General features: G+C 31.4%; 1 protein-coding gene across 3 annotated transcripts; it reads right to left on the bottom strand.

The window, feature by feature from the left end:
• Positions 1–6,472: 6,472 nt before the first annotated feature.
• On the bottom strand, positions 6,473–12,543 carry LOC8274906 (probable phospholipid-transporting ATPase 4). Of its 3 annotated transcripts, XM_048372608.1 has the most exons (12): positions 12,380–12,543; positions 11,761–12,179; positions 10,176–11,629; positions 9,972–10,082; positions 9,551–9,827; positions 9,156–9,244; positions 8,940–9,024; positions 8,542–8,751; positions 8,302–8,427; positions 7,964–8,062; positions 7,692–7,883; positions 6,473–7,230 (listed from the first exon to the last, which is right to left on the bottom strand). In XM_048372608.1, exons 2-12 carry the CDS (start codon positions 12,169–12,171, stop codon positions 6,583–6,585), a joined length of 3,702 nt encoding a protein of 1,233 aa, XP_048228565.1. In that variant the 5' UTR covers positions 12,172–12,179; positions 12,380–12,543; the 3' UTR covers positions 6,473–6,582. The 3 variants fall into 3 exon arrangements, with proteins under 3 accessions (XP_048228565.1, XP_048228562.1, XP_048228563.1); XM_048372605.1 differs by having other exon boundaries at positions 11,761–12,543; XM_048372606.1 differs by having other exon boundaries at positions 9,156–9,235; positions 11,761–12,543.
• Positions 12,544–16,328: the final 3,785 nt, after the last annotated feature.

Below are 16,328 nucleotides of genomic sequence, written 5' to 3'. Positions count from 1 at the left end.
CTCTCCTCTCATTAATGATGTACTTTTAATTGATGGTTTGAAGTATAACCTCATGAGTGTAAGTCAATTGTGTGACAAAGGTAACAAAGTCACCTCCTTAGAGAGTGATAAGGAAATCTTTTGAGGAGAAAGGTTTGGTAGTACCTACACAATTAACTTACATAAAATTTCTAATGAATCCTTTGAGTGTCGTGTGTCTCTTAGTGATGAGTCATGGTTGTGGCATAAAAAGCTTAGACATGGAAGCATGGAGCTTATTCATAGCCTCAAGAAGAATTAGTTGGTAGCTGGATTGCCAAAAGTGAAGTTCATAGAGGATAAGACATGTGGACCTTGCCAAATGGGAAAGCAACATAAAGCATCCTTTAAGTCTAAAAATGTTGTGAGTACATCTAGACCATTTCAATGAATTAACATGGATTTGTGTAGACCTACTATAGTTGCTTGTTTAGGAGCAAAGTAATATGCTTTATGCTTATGGATGATTACTCTAGATTTACTTAGGTTAGATTTCTAGCTTACAAGAATGTTATTTTTTATGCTTTTCAAAGTCTTGCAAGAAAAGTTGAAAAGAATAAAGGTTTTTATACTTCTAAAATAAGAAGTGATCATGGAAAGGAATTTAAAAATATTTCTTTGGATCCTATTGTGATGAAAATGGATTTTCACATGACTTTTCATGCCCTAGAACACCCCCAACAAAATGGTATTGTAGGGGAAAAAAGAACTCTTGTTGAGATGGCCAGAACTATGCTCAGTGAGTATGAGTTACCTACATACTCTTAGGTGAAAGCCATCAACACTTCTTACCATATAATTAATAGAGTTTTCAAAAGATCAATTTTGAACATAACTTCTTTTGAGCTATGAAATAGAAGAAAGCCCAAAGTCTCATATCTTAGAGTATTTGGATGTAAATGCTGCATTCTAAATACCAAGGATAATCTTAGGAAATTCTCATCCAAACCAAATGAAGGTGTCTTTCTTAGTTATTCCTCCTCTGACAAAGCTTGTAGGGTGTTCAATAAAAAGTCCATGGATGTTAAGGAGTCTATGAGTGTTGTATTTGATGACTTTAGTACACTTGATCTTAGGAAAAGTTCATTTGATCATTTTGTAGGTGATTTTAAGAAGCTTAACCTCAATGAAGTAAAAAATCAAGTTGAAGAAACTTCTCAAGACAATTTCAAGATAGTGAGCCTTCTGCACCACCTTAAGAAGAAGTATCTCAAGAACTTCCAAAATAGTATAGGGAACTAGGGCGCATCCTAAGGAGTTGATGATTGGTGATCCTTCTAAGGTTATAAGTACTAAAACTCAATTTAAGCATTTAGATAATAATCTTGCTTTTATTTCTCAAACTGAGCCAGAAACCATTAGTAAGGCACTTAACGATAAGTGTTGGATGATTGCTATGCAAGAGGAGCTCAATCAACTTGAGAGAAATAAAGTTTGGAAACTTGTCCTTAGATCCAAAGATTATCCAATTATTGGTTGCAAATGGGTGTATAGGAACAACTTGGATGAGCAAGCTTCCATCCATAACCAGGAACAAAGCCCGATTGGTTGCCAAAGGCTATGACCAAAAGGAAAGCATTGACTATGATGAAACCTTTGGACTTGTAGCAAAATTAGAAGCAATTAGAATTTTATTAGACTATGCATCCCATATGAGTTTCAGACTCTTTCAAATGGATGTTAAAAGTACATTCTTGAATGGCTTTATTGAAGAAGAGGTGTATGTTGAACAAACTCCCGGTTTTCAACATCTTGAATTTCCAAACTATATCTTCAATATGACTAAGGCCTTATATGATTTAAACAAGCTCCTAGAGCTTGGTATGAAAGACCGAGTCCATTTTTTTTACAAAATAGTTTTTCAAAAGGGAAGGTTGACATAACTTCTTTTATGAAAACTCATAAGCATGATATATTAATTGTTCAAATCTATATTGATGACCTAGTATTTTATGCTATTAATGAATCCTTGTATGAGGAATTTTCCAGGTGCATGACTAAGGAAATTGAAATGAGCATGATGGTAGAGCTCAAATTCTTTCTAGGATTGCAAATCAAACAATGCAAGGATGGTATCTTCATCAATCAATCTAAGTACATTAAAGAGCTTCTTAAGAAGTTTGGACTGAAAGGATGCAAAATAGCCAAGACACTGATGAGCACATTAACAAAATTAGACAAGGATGAAAAGGGTAACTCAATTGATGAAGAAAAAGTATAGAGGTATGATTGCTTGTGTGCACATTTTCAATCTAGCCCTGGAGAATCATATTTGGATATCATTAAGAGAATCTTGAAATATTTGAATGGCACATTGAATCTAAGTCTTTGGTATCCTACGGATACATCTTTTAACATAATTGGTTTCTTCGATGTCGATCATGTGAGAAGTCTCTTAGATACAAATAGCACTTCCAGAACTTGCTAATTCCTAAATGAATAATTAGTATCTTGGTTTAGTAAAATGCAAGTCTTGGTTGCCTTGTCCAACACTAAAGCAGAATATATGGCGGCGGTTTTTCTTATACTCAAATTCTTTAAATAAAGCAACAATTCAAAGATTATGGCCAAACACTTAGTCACATTCCAATTAAGTGTGACACCACTAGTGCAACAAACTTGTCGAAGAACCTCATTCAACACTCCAGGAGTAAGCATATAGACATCAAGTGTCATTTCTTAAGAGATCATGTGCAAAATGGTGATGTAAAAATTTATTGGCACTAACAACTAACTTATCGATACCTTCACCAAGCCCTTAAACGAGGAAAGACCGAATTTTATTAAGAGGGGACTTGGTATGATAGATGGACACTCTATTGATTCATGAGCATGTTTATATGAATTGATGTATATATTTGGTTGAATGATTATGATCATTGTTGTGCATTGATTCTATTATAATAATGTATGACTAAAATTTTGCTCATTGTTAATATAAATGGCTCCTTAGTATCCTTGTGCCATTTTTACATAAATGTGTGACTAAAAAAGTTGTGCCATGAGTCTCATGAAAAGTTTTAAACAAAAATCTCATATTTTCATTTTTTACTCATAAATCATGGTGCAATCTTTACATTGCAAATGCGATATACATTGGACCTTTAAAATTAAATTTTAGGCAAAATTGCAAACCCGATATATGTCTCATGAATGCGAAAATTAGATTTCTGGCCATTACTCAGTATCCAAGTCTTTATAACCATTAGAATTGCATTTTCAAAAACCATTACAGATTTTTAAAAATTAAATCTTCATGACTTTCTATCCGTTTTTCTTCATTTTCCTAGATATAAAAGCCATTGAAAAGTTGTTCTTATTCACTTTTGATCATTCTTAAGCATAGACTCATCAATCTTTCATCTTTCTTCTTCTATTTTCTTTCTATACCTTCAAGTTTTTTTCTCTCCTTTTTAAATCAAATTAAATCAAATGGCACTAAAGTCCTAGATTACAGAGGGAGATAAGAGGAAAGGAATAGCTCAAGAGAATTCACAAGATGAGATAACCCAAATAGTTGAGAGGATGAGAGGTGTAAATGAGGAAGAGAGGAAGAAGTACCAAATTATTGCTTCTAAGGAAGTGGTTGCCTAAAAAGTAACATCAAGGCACTCCCTTAAGAAATGAAGGATTAAGAAAGAGGTCATGGATGGGATTGAGGTTCTTAGTTGCGAAAAGTTTGTTTTTCCAAATGAGGATGGGTTTATGGAATTGACTAAAGAGTTCTTATGCACTCTTGATGTCAAGAAGAAGTTGAGTGACCCTTTAAGCCATTATGGCATTATATTCAACCATTTTGGAAAACAATTTAGCCTTACTAGAGAACAAGTGACGGAAGATTTTGGATTTCATGTGGATGGGTACTTTCACATCATATACATGGAAAGCTCCTTCGGCCAATTTTAGACCTCCATCTCCACTGAAACCCAATTTGATCCAAAATCCTCATTATCGAAAAATATAAGATCTCTTCATCTTTGGTTTCTTCACCAGATCAATACTTTCAATATCAACTCTAAAGGTGATGATAATGAGAAGGTAAGTCAAAAAAGAATTTTTCTTTCTCTATGGGATAGTATACCACAAAAAAAGCCAAACCTCTCGATTTCTTATTGACCATTTCATCTCTCTTGGCAACAAGTCCGAGGGACTTATTCTCCTCCCTTCTCACATCACCCTTATTGTAAACTATTGCAATGCTCTTCCTTTAAACCTTAAGTAAATTTCCTCAACCAAACTAGCAAATAATTCTAACCTTCTTGACCTTGATTACCTACATCACTCTTGAACTATTTCTCTCACTTAAGAAAATAGTTACGAATACATTCTTTAAGAGTATGAGGGTCCTAGAAGAACTTCCGAAAGACCAAGGGTAGTGTGATCTCCACATGAGGAAGGAGTAGAGGCAAGAGTACAACCTCAATATAGTGAGGGTTTTGAAGAAAAAAGTGCTCAAATTTATGAAAGACATGAGAAAAGAATGGATAAAATATATAGGCTTATTCATCATCTTCACTTGAACATGAGGGAATCCAAGAAAGATAATAACCTCATGTGATGTTAATGAATGATACACAAGTAAAGAAAGAGCAAGAGGATGAGAATGAAGGAAATATGGATAACCTTATTCATCATCTCCATTGCTCATTCTATTTCACACTTCCTTATTAGATTTTGTGTATAATTAATCTTATAAAGGTTGTTGTAAGAGCTTATATGCTCTTGCAAGGGTTTAAGTGTAACCTAAACACTTGGGATTGAATATAAGAGTTAGTTTAGATAAAACTCTTGTAAGAGTTGTGTGTGAACTACTGAAAATACAAGTATAAAGTTTTGGTGTGATCCATAAATACTAAGTTAGGAGTGAGCTTGAGAAAACTCCATTGTAATTATGTAAATGTATAGTGGAATACCCACTTGGAGATTGGAGGGTGAATATAGGATTGGTTAATACCCTATCAATATACATTGTGTGTTGTGCATCTTTCTCTATTCTTCTATTTTGTATCCTCTATTCATCTAAAATTTTTAGTTGATTATATTCTCATATTCACCAATTCAACTTCCCCCTTCTTTATTTATAAGGATAAATGCTTTTGGATTCTTTTCTTTATTTCATTTTGTGAATTGCCTCACATGCTTAAAAGATAAAATTGGTAGAAAATAAAGGTATGTGTATGCAATATTAATCACCTCACATGATTAAAAATAAAATAAACTCCAACAAGTGCAATCATAATTTACAGCTTCCAATCTCACCTCACATGCTAAAGAAATGATAAAAATTGGCCGCATGAAATTAAACAAGGGTAAAAGAAATTAAGTTTGGCTAAGTTAACATATATTAAAACTAATGAATTCTATAACTTAAAGCAGAGGCTGAATTAATATCCAAGCGGGTTGGAGTGCTAATACCTTCCTAATTCGTACCTAACTTTCAAATCTAAATCTCTGTAAAATGGGTTAAGGTGTTTAGGCTTTCTGCAAGGAATTGAGGTGCTACCAAAATCCATAATATCTTTCTTGTGCTTATTTACCTGGGCGGAACTTGATAGTCATTTGCAGAATCTATCTGTATAATAGCATCTTATATTCCCCAAAGGGACTGCAAAAACTCGTTTAGTCAGTGCGGTGATTGTGATAACAGTCTAAGCATTGGTGGGAGCCTCTCACTCACAATTATAATAAAAAAATATATATGTAATGTAATAGAATCATAGTTTTTATTTTAATGTTTAATTTATTTAAAGTAGTTAGTGTAAAATATATTATTTTAAAATATTTATGATGGTTTGAATTTAATAATAATTGTCCAAATCCAATTATTGAAATCTGGTTGTTAATGCCACAATTCATTGATTGATGGCCGGTATCTAGTCACCAGAATACAATGACCTACAATTGAATGATGGTGGTAGTAAGTAATTGATGATTGTTGGAAGTATTAAAATTATATAAATAAAAAGATAAAAATAAAATAATTATAAAATATTATAAATAATTCTATTATTATGTATATTTTTTATATTTTAAATATTACATCAAAATTAAGATTAATTAATTATATTGCATCAAATATTTTTATACCGAGGGATAAAATAAGGAAGCAGATAATGCAGTAACAATTATATTACGATTACAATCTACCATGCGTGATCTAAGGCTCTTTAGAGTGAGATCCATTAAATTTTGGACTAGCACAAAAACTTTTGGTTCGGTAAACTAGAACCGGACCATGGAACTTGGGTATGTTCCGGTCTTAATTCGTGGCACATAACCCGAACCACCGGTTGAAGAACAACGGCTATATATGCCTCTTTACAGGGCACATGCTCAAATCTGAGATACAGAGGAATCTTATTTAAAAATTATTATTTTAGTGACAAGTAAAAGACATAATATGAATGAGGAACTATAACGATGTATCCATAATGAATTGCATAAGAATAAAACATGACAATAAAAGAATTAATATAAAAACCAAGTAATCAAGTAGTCCGTACAGATTCTTAGAAAAATTAATTGCTTCCCAAAGACTTATAAATTGGGCTGCTGGTGACAGATCTACAAATTGACGTTTTCTTTTGATGCAAGCTCTTCTTTGAATGACCAAATTTTGGCTTCAACTCTTGCAGAAAACCCAATTTGAGTCATCTTTTGGGCATTGAGCTGTTCCCTGAACCACATCTGATTCCCTGAAACATCTTTTCTGCAATGCTTCATTTCTTGAATTACATGATCATCCATTGGGTAGAATGAACGTTGAACAACAATATGTATGAAGTAGGGCAGCAGTGAAACAACTACAACGAGCAGTGTAAGTAACCAATATAGTGGTGTTGATCCAATAGATTCAACAATGATACGAAATCCTCTATCAGAATGGGCAGGAGGGAGTGCTCCATATACAAGCAAGAAAATGTACCATAACAAGATGCTTCCCCATATAAAAAGATGTTGGATCCAAGTGAAGTGAGTGATAATGAGAGCAATTTGGCAGTTAACGGTCCATATTATGCATGTATACATTATAGCACCAAAATGAGTGATGTCTGCAACATTTCCTTGTTCTCTTAATGCAGAAGGGGAAAGTGTGTATAAATTTGCAAGGAATATGAGCAAAGAAGCAATGGTGCCATTCAATATCCACCCAACTATACGGCTCCATGAGAAATATATATTTTCTTGACCTTGCTTATAAAGCGCTGGAAACTGTTTCATTAAAAAATGCATTAGTATAACTATATATTCTGAAATCATATTTATTGGTGTTTTCAGTGACTTGTAGCTAAAGAAAAAGTATAGAAAACACGTGTGGTTTGACCTTTCCTAATTTCAAATTTGTGTTTTTTTTAACAAATTTATGAATGTAGTTTAGTCCATCAGTAAAGTTGAGTATATTTTCAGAATACTGTTAGTTTGTTGATATGACGCTTACACTACAGAAGCAAAAGATACTTCATTCTTAGTGGAAAAGTGATCCACGTCAATAAAATTTATGCAATGTCAACAAAAATCAATGAGGCAATATACATAATTCTGCTAACGAATTAAATAACGTATGTTAATTTGTCAAAAAACGAAGTCATGTACTTAAAGTTAGAAGAAAGTTCAAACCACAAACATATTTTGAATTGAATTCTAATAATCTATGCATGTGTATATCTCTTTACCTGGAGGCATACATCTGGCAAAACGTCTTGCTCAACTACTCCTAGTGATATCACAGGCAAAGATGTCAGGAAGAGATTATATATCACCAGATACCAACCATCATATACTACTTCGCCGGAGAAACTTGTGTATAATTCGTAGAAGAAGATAGTAAGGCCGAACGCAATGTTCTTGTACACAAAGTAGAGAATCTGCACAATGATTGGAAGACAATATTAGTTATATGTCTAGATGAAAAATAGCAAGCCATAATATATATTAGAAGATTTACCATCTTGGATATTCTCTTGTAACACCAATGCCCATGTACTATCAGCAATCTTTCCAAGAATCGAAATTGGGGCAGTGAAAAGTCACTTGCCATGACTGCCTGCAGTCATAGAAAAAATGGATGCTTCAGAAGTGCCAAAAAAGTCCACTGCTGCATTGACATATTATGTTTTAAGACTAATGTTCAGTGTTCAAAACTTTTCCCAGCTCCAATCTGGCAAGGAAGACATCCTTTTGTTTTCATACATATGAAACAGGAGACGAAGCTTTAATAACTGAAAAGGAAGAGAAAAGATGAATTTATCAGGAAAAATTCCGGGCTTGGACTGCAGAACTTACTTGCATGCCTTCTTGGCCACTAATTCCAACTCCAATGTCAGCTTCCTGAATCATGCCAACATCATTTGCCCCATCTCCAATTGCCAGGATTGTGCTACCAGTATACTTCTTTACTGATCGTGTAATCTGGAAAATACCATATCACAACACTTGCAAGACAAGAAGCAAAAGAGCTACAAAGAAATTAAAGTATTTTGAACTGTCAATTTGGATTCATAAAAAGCATGCAGTCTGCCATACCAAAGCTTTCTGTTTCGGGGATACGCGGCAGCAAATAACCGAAGCACAATTAGCAGCCAACTGTAAGAAGCTGTCCTTAATATCTTGTAGCAAAGCAATTTCAAGAGCACATCCCTCGACCACCAAAGCATAGGGTGCCATTTTATTGCTATCATTGCACATTACTTGATATGAACTTTCAATTTGATATAAAATGTCTTCTTTTATAGTCTGAAAACTAGGAATAGGAATTGTATTAGTATTACTATGAAACAAAGACACCAATAATGGCTTGATATTCCAAGATATCAGGAAAAAGAATAACATAAAAACTAACATAACATTATAGGTTCTGGAATCGGTATCTCTCAATGTTTCTCAGCTTGATCAAGACACAAAAGTCTGAGACCTTAATTCACCTGCAGTTGGTTGTTAGAGTCAGCTCCCTTGCACAAACATATATGGAATTGTTTCATGTCGTGTCGGAGTAAGCTGCAAGCGAATCTGCAAAATTGGGAAAAATAGAATGAAATTGGAAGCAATGTGAATACTTCACAGGACGCGTACTGTATATTCCATACCACTTTAGGTGCATCCTTATGGAATACAAGCATTATGGAAATCACGAACCATACCCAATATTTATTGCAGTTTCTTTCTTGTCACCGGTGAGCAGCCATATTTTTATCCCTGCTTGAGCAATTTTATCTATGCACTGGGGAACCTTATTGTAAAAGTGAGGAAAGATGAATCAGTTATGTAAAATGAAAATATACATAAATCAATATCTGATTTTCCTGGATTCTAATTCAGGTCATGATCACATGTCACCGCACTTATGATTTGAAGCAAATGCAAGCAGACAAGCTTATCTGATTTCTGTATTTCTAAAATATCATTCTCTGCAATGAATTTATAGTCTTGATTCAACATAAACGGCACAATATTTAAATTTGAGCAAGTGCACACAGGCAGAGAAAGAGAGAGAGAGAGAGAGAGAGAGAGAGAGAGAGAGAAAGAGAGAGCTGACCCCTTCCTGTAACTTGTCCTCGACAGCAGCGACTCCTAATAAAATTAAATCTTTTTCGATCATCTCAGATGCTTTCTCAAGTAATTCTTCTCTTTCAGGACCTATTGCAGTCTTTGCCTGCGTAAATATTAAGTTCCAGTTTTCGTAGTCAGCCTGATTAACTGTTCTATAAGCAAATGCTAGAGTCCGCAGACCGTCTTCAGCATAACTTGAAAGGTGTGAAGTTGTTGCCTGCTGGTATGCCCTACCATTTTCTGCAAGCCTATCAAAGATGATGCTGAAACCAAATTCAGCAGAAAAATGAGATGCAGACTAATTAAGCTTAAAACCTGCAGTTAAAAGTTAGAAGAGTAAAGCATCATAACTAAATTGGTTTGCAATTCTATGCACAATCAGATTTAACAAATAATAGTTGACGTACCTATCTGCACCTTTGCAGAGAAGAAAGATTTGACCATCATCATTGCTTACTACTACTGACATTCTCTTTCGAGAACTACTGAATTCCAGCAGATTCAACAGCTTGTACTCCCTGGAAATGACCTTCATATCAAGTTTACGAAATGGACTCTAGATAACTTGAGTTCAAGAGGACAACGGTTAACTTGTATAAAAGGGGCATTACCTTTTTACCTTGTTTCCTGAGAAAGGGTCAAGCTCGTTAAGGATCAATAAGGATTGCGTCCGTCGACAAAATTGGAATCCAAATTCTTGTGATGCAATCAGAAATGCTATCTCTTCTGGTGACTCTGCCTCATATTTAAGCTTACCAATCTCATCATCTTCAACAGGAATGCCTGTATGGCATAAAGCCATGACTCTGAAAAACATTGTTAAATCGAACAGAGCAGATCTGTAAATCCATTGGTTGTTCATTAACCTGTCATCCTGGAAGTTGAAACCTCTTACGGCAGCTTCTTTTCCCAAATTGGAGATTCTTGAGTTTCTTGGAATCAAATAATCTGCATCATCTCGCCCCTCCAGAACAGCCTTTTGGATGCTAACATCAGCTATAGAAAACTCAAACATTTCAAAAGTTTGGCTTATTGCATCAGATTTATCAGTACTAAATCGATATGCCTCAACATCAGCATTTATTCGATTTGATGCAGCAAGATCAACCTCATTTATGTCACCTCCATATGAAATTCCTGCAATGGAGCATTTCCGAAATTCCATCTGGTTACATGTCAAGGTTCCAGTTTTATCCGATAGAATCATTTCTACTTGACCAAGTTCTTCATTTAAATTCGAAGTTCGAGCTTGGACTGACTTGCAGGTCACTTCATCATACAATTTTATGTCCTTGTTAATGAACATAGCTTGTAGAACTTTGACAACTTCAATGGAAACATAGAGAGAAATGGGAATCAAGTAGCCGTACAATATGAAGGCCCTTATGAACTGTAGACCACCTGATTTTACTGGCTTCCTTGGATCAAAGAGTGGATCTTTAACTTCCAAAAGAAGGTACCACCAACTAAACATATTAGATTTCGTAACCAGTGCAGATCCAATAGAAGTAATGAGGGAGATTAGAAGGAGCATTGAGAATAAAAGATAGATGACTTTGTCCATCTTTCTCTCAATCCGGCTTCGTTTAGATGGTGCCTTTGTTGAATTCCTTACTGCTTTAGTGTCATGGCCACTGAAGATCACAACTCCATAGGCATAATCTGTGTTTCGAAGTTTGGAATCTCTTAGAAGAATTTGAGAAGGACATAAAGGATAAGTTTCATCTTCAAACTCTACGTTCCCAACAAAGGTGTAAAGGCTAGGATTGGGATCCTCACACCTGACAGTAGCTTTGAATTTACTAAATTCTTCATTCTGATTCAATTGAATAGTTGCTTCCAAGGATCTCTTTATTTTCAGATTCGTTTCTCCATCAAGATTCATTGTCTCTACATAGCAAATACCATCGTCATAGCTGGAAGATAGCAGTAGAAGATCACTTGGAAAATATTCATTCTTATTAACTTTGACAACATCTCCTACAGAAAGTTGTTTCCAGACTTTCTCAACAAATATCCCATTTCCTGCATGAGCTTTTACTATTCGATTGTTCACATTCAAATCCTGCAAAAATTAAATAATGGCCCAAATCCTTAAAATGCAAGAAATTACTGATGGTTAAATCTGATATATCATGAAATGATATAAACAAGAGAAGTAATAAGAATTTTCAGCTATTTATGCTTCAAAATTACCTGCAAGAACCTATACCAATCCTCGAAAGCTTCTTTAAGCATGCTTATCCCTACCACAATAATCAGTGGAGCGATCATTGTTACAGGTTGAACAGGAGTTGAAGAAGTGAGAGATAGTGCAGCAGCCAAGAGAAAATAAAGATTGGCAACTCTACGAAACTGCTCGAAAAGTGCTTTGGGAAGAAAAGTTAAAACATTGTACTTGGTTGTGGATACCGAGTTGCTTGGATGCTTGTAAGGCTTCTTCTTGTGAAGCTGTGGTTCGTTGCAGAAAACCAACCAAGAAAATCCAGGCTGACCAATCTGATCCTGTGCAGGAGCAGGATCTCTTGTCTGAGGTCGAAAACAAGAAAACGAGTATAGTTTGCTCCATCGTATCTTCGCCTTCCTTCTTCTAAATGGCTTCTGCATAGTAATTGCTGCTCGTTCACAAGTTTTTGTTACTTTCATTATTGCAGAAAAATCATTTCTACTAAGACACAAACTTCAAGAAACAACCCATATCATCTAATCTAATATATAGCACCAACATATAAAAAACTGTTGATGCTAACAAGCAATAACAGGCATCTTGGAAAAATCAAGTTTTAGTATGACCCTATAAGATAAAGCTACTCACAGAGTGTCTCTTTCTGAAACAATGCCTTCTTTGTTCATCACCTCTCAAACTTTTCACCATCATTTACTCTTTCTTATGGGAGGGACTTGCAATGCTTGATTTTTGTATTTTTCTTGGATCTTGCTGGCCAGCCTTCCATTGGCCGTCCTTATGGTTAATTAAGAAGTCTTTTCTAAGCATTCAAGAGGGAGAAAAAAATAAATGAATAATTTGAGCTTCTGTGGGCAATTAGAATTTAATTTATGGTGACTGAAAATTTAAGTTAGTCATTTTTTATTATATGCTATTAAATACTCTTAGGACGATTTACTTTTTGAGAATTATGTTAACATAAGTATAGAGAGAATTTCTAGACAACAGTAATAAAAGCAAACCAGTTTTAAATGAGATTGTTGAACAAAATGAGAAACATAAAAATTAAAAAGAATAGTGTGAGTAGGAAGTAAAAATTAGATACTCTGAATGCGATGTTGAGGGGGATATGAAATAAATTGAAATCCAAACTAAAGTAACTATTATGCAGCTCAAATTAAAGTTAATTGACTTTCATGAAATAAATTGAAATTAAATGACTACTACGTAATCCAAATTAAAATTAAATAATTTTTATAAACAAATTAAAATTAAGTGATTAAATTAAAATTAAATATATAATTAGGTAACCGTTGATATAATTATTTATACTTTTTTCCTATCCCAAATTTTAATATAATTTTTTTGATTATTAATTGAGTAATTAATAATTAAAAGTATTCTTCGTTATTAACATAACTATTATCATCTAAATTTTAATTTTAACTTTTTCATTAAAATTATAAAGCTTTTTGTATCCTTTTAATAGTTCGAAATTATTTTATTAGAATCTCAACATAGTTACAAAATCATAGGATAATAATGAATAAGTTTGCAATTCAAACAAAATTAAATGTAAATTAGTCGTTTATTCATGCATTACATAATCGTTATTATCATTTTAATTATAAAATTTAGTTGATAGATACAATGTAATAAAATTTTTAATATTTAATATTAATTATAATATTTTAAAATATAATAGCAAACTAATTATTTTTAAATATCTTTAATTTTTAAAATTTTATTAATATAATAATATAAAATTATTTTAAAATATTTATTAATTAATTTTAGTATATAATTTAATACTATAATTGATATCACTATTTTTAGGATTAAAATTTTATTACATAATTAAAAATTAATTATTATTAAATATAATATTAAAAATATAATTTAAGATGTTATTTTTTATAATTAAAATTATTATTTAATTAAAAAATTAATTTATTAGTTAATATACTTTTAAAATATAATTAATATACTTTTCTTAGAATAAAGTTAATATCATCAACTCATATTAGAGAACTATTTATTATTTAATATAATATTAAAATCTAATTAATATGCTATTTTTAAGATAGAATTAATATCTAATTAAGAAATTATTTATTTTTAATAAATTTAAAAAAATTATTTATTAATTAATATAATATTAAAATATAATAAATATACTATTTTTTAGGATTAGAGAAGTATTTAATTAGAAATGTAACTTATTAATCAATAAATTAATAAAAAAATTATAAAATTACACATAAACTTGAACTTTATGTGGCAAAAATAGTATACATATCAAAATAAAAATTGATAGGTATCAAAAATTAAGCACACCTATCAAAGTAATTTTAGGTCTTAGAAATTTATATATATATATATATATATATATATATACTCTCAAAATTTGCAAGTCAATAAAATTGAATTTAAATAGACTCTTAAGATATCAAACAAAAATATTTTGTACTCTCTCCATTCAACAGGCCATTTTCAATTTAAATAATATTAAAAAATTGTTTTTTAAAATTATTACTATATTGTTAACAACTCTTTTACGAGAATATTTTTAATAAATTTTTAAATGCAATATATGATAATTCAAATATTGGTGACTTGTGAATCTATTTATAATTTTTGAAATTAAGATAAAAAGAATTTTATATTAAAATTCAAAAACTGTATTCAGTAATTTGTAATTTTAAAATTAAATAAATAAAAATTAATAATAAAATTTGATATGTATGTTAACTAATGAATGTATATTAGATATTTAATATTAAACTAACACTTAAAAGGGAAAAGTGATCTATATCTTTTGAATGGACTAAAGAAGAAAAATATCTTATCAAAATTGGATGGGCTAAGAAAAATTTAATAATGATATCTAAAAGAAAATATTAACTTTCTTTTATCCTATACATAAATTAAAAATACATTATCATTTGGACCAATGGAGTATCAGAATTCCCGCACTATTTACATTGAGATAATAACAAATTAAATGAGCATCTAATTTTATTTTCATCACACATTTTTAATTTGATTTCAATACCAAAATCTATAATATGATAGTCATTTTATTTATTATTTCTGTTTAAAGGTATCGAGACCATGTAGTGCATATTGTAAGCAATTAGATGCTGACAAGTGTAAATTTTCTTTTCTAGTAATTTAATAATATAAATGGTTATTTAATTTTATATTATTTTTATTTTAATTACAAATCTTTAATATATTTAATTGTAATAACAAAATCTTCATTTGAATAGCACATTTTTTATAAAAATTAAAAATTTCTAATCAAGATATAATTAATTAAATAAAAATTTAAGTCATATTTATTGAAATTAGTGATTAAAAAACCGATATCTAATTAGTTCAGATAACTATATAATCATTTTGACACTTTTAAACACTAAACAGTGGATAAAGATGACTAGTATAGTTTCCAAATTAATAATATATTTACTGTAATTAAATTAAATATTTGTAAACAAACAAAAATAAACCTAAAATTAGGTCAGCATTATTATACCACGTTACCGTATAATTTTTCAAAAGTATTTATTGCAGTAAAAGGTAAGCGGTTCGAGGTGCTTTGCTAATATACAACTTCAGATTCCTAAATTCAACTCATCACTTACAAAGCAATTTAAATATAGAAAAAAAACTCCACAATCTGGTAATACTTTATTATAAAATTAAGCACTTTGTTCCACAATTCAGAACTAGGAAAAGGACAGAAACGAAAGAAAGAAAAAATAAAATTAGAAGTCAACTCTCCATCGAATTATGATTATAATATTGTCATAGAGAATTTAAATTATCGTTATAATGGACGTAATTCAACTATTATATAATGAAGCTATTGCCTAGCTTCTGATTTTAATATATGATATACACAAGAATCAATTTACAGCTGCAGAATTGATAAAAATCACCACATTGCCGGCCACCCATTTGCCATGTTTCAGATTGGAGTTATTTTTTCAAAAAATTTCCTGAAAACAAAGAAAATTGACTACTAAATGTCCTTAAAGAGTGTTTAATCTAGTAAAAAATGATTTAGATTGAGTCAGAAAAGTATAGGAAGATTGAGAAGCAAAGCTAACTGAAAGGTCAAGAGGATTTTGTATATAATTTATATTGATGAAGTTCTGCAGGCTTTTGCGATACACTACCAACATATCACTGATAGGAAACTTCATTATTTAGATAAAAATCATACTCAATCACACGTCACTAATCAAGCTCTCTTAAAGTAGAATATCAAGTGAATATAAACAAATAGAATAATACGTACAGTTATATCTAAAGGATTCAAAATATCTACACTTTTCTAATCTCTCTTTTTACAATTAAGGATGTGATTTCTATGTCTAAGAGATCCTTCATAAAGATCTTCTCTAGCCGTTAGACTTTTTTCTATAAATGTAATATCAAGCAATAAACCATTAAAATCAAATATTCTTTGTTTCTTCAATTTTTCATTATAGTATCAGAGTCTTCCTATTCATAGAAAATATTCCTTCAAGAAGAACAATTTGAATTTATTTATTCTTGAAGAAGAACTCTTGCAGCTATCAAAACAAAG

This window comes from Ricinus communis, chromosome 4, assembly GCF_019578655.1.
Source record: "Ricinus communis isolate WT05 ecotype wild-type chromosome 4, ASM1957865v1, whole genome shotgun sequence".
In the NCBI taxonomy this organism is placed as follows: Eukaryota; Viridiplantae; Streptophyta; class Magnoliopsida; order Malpighiales; family Euphorbiaceae; genus Ricinus; species Ricinus communis.
The sequence above is the reverse complement of the archived record's forward strand: the minus strand, read 5'-3'. Positions and strand labels throughout refer to the sequence as shown.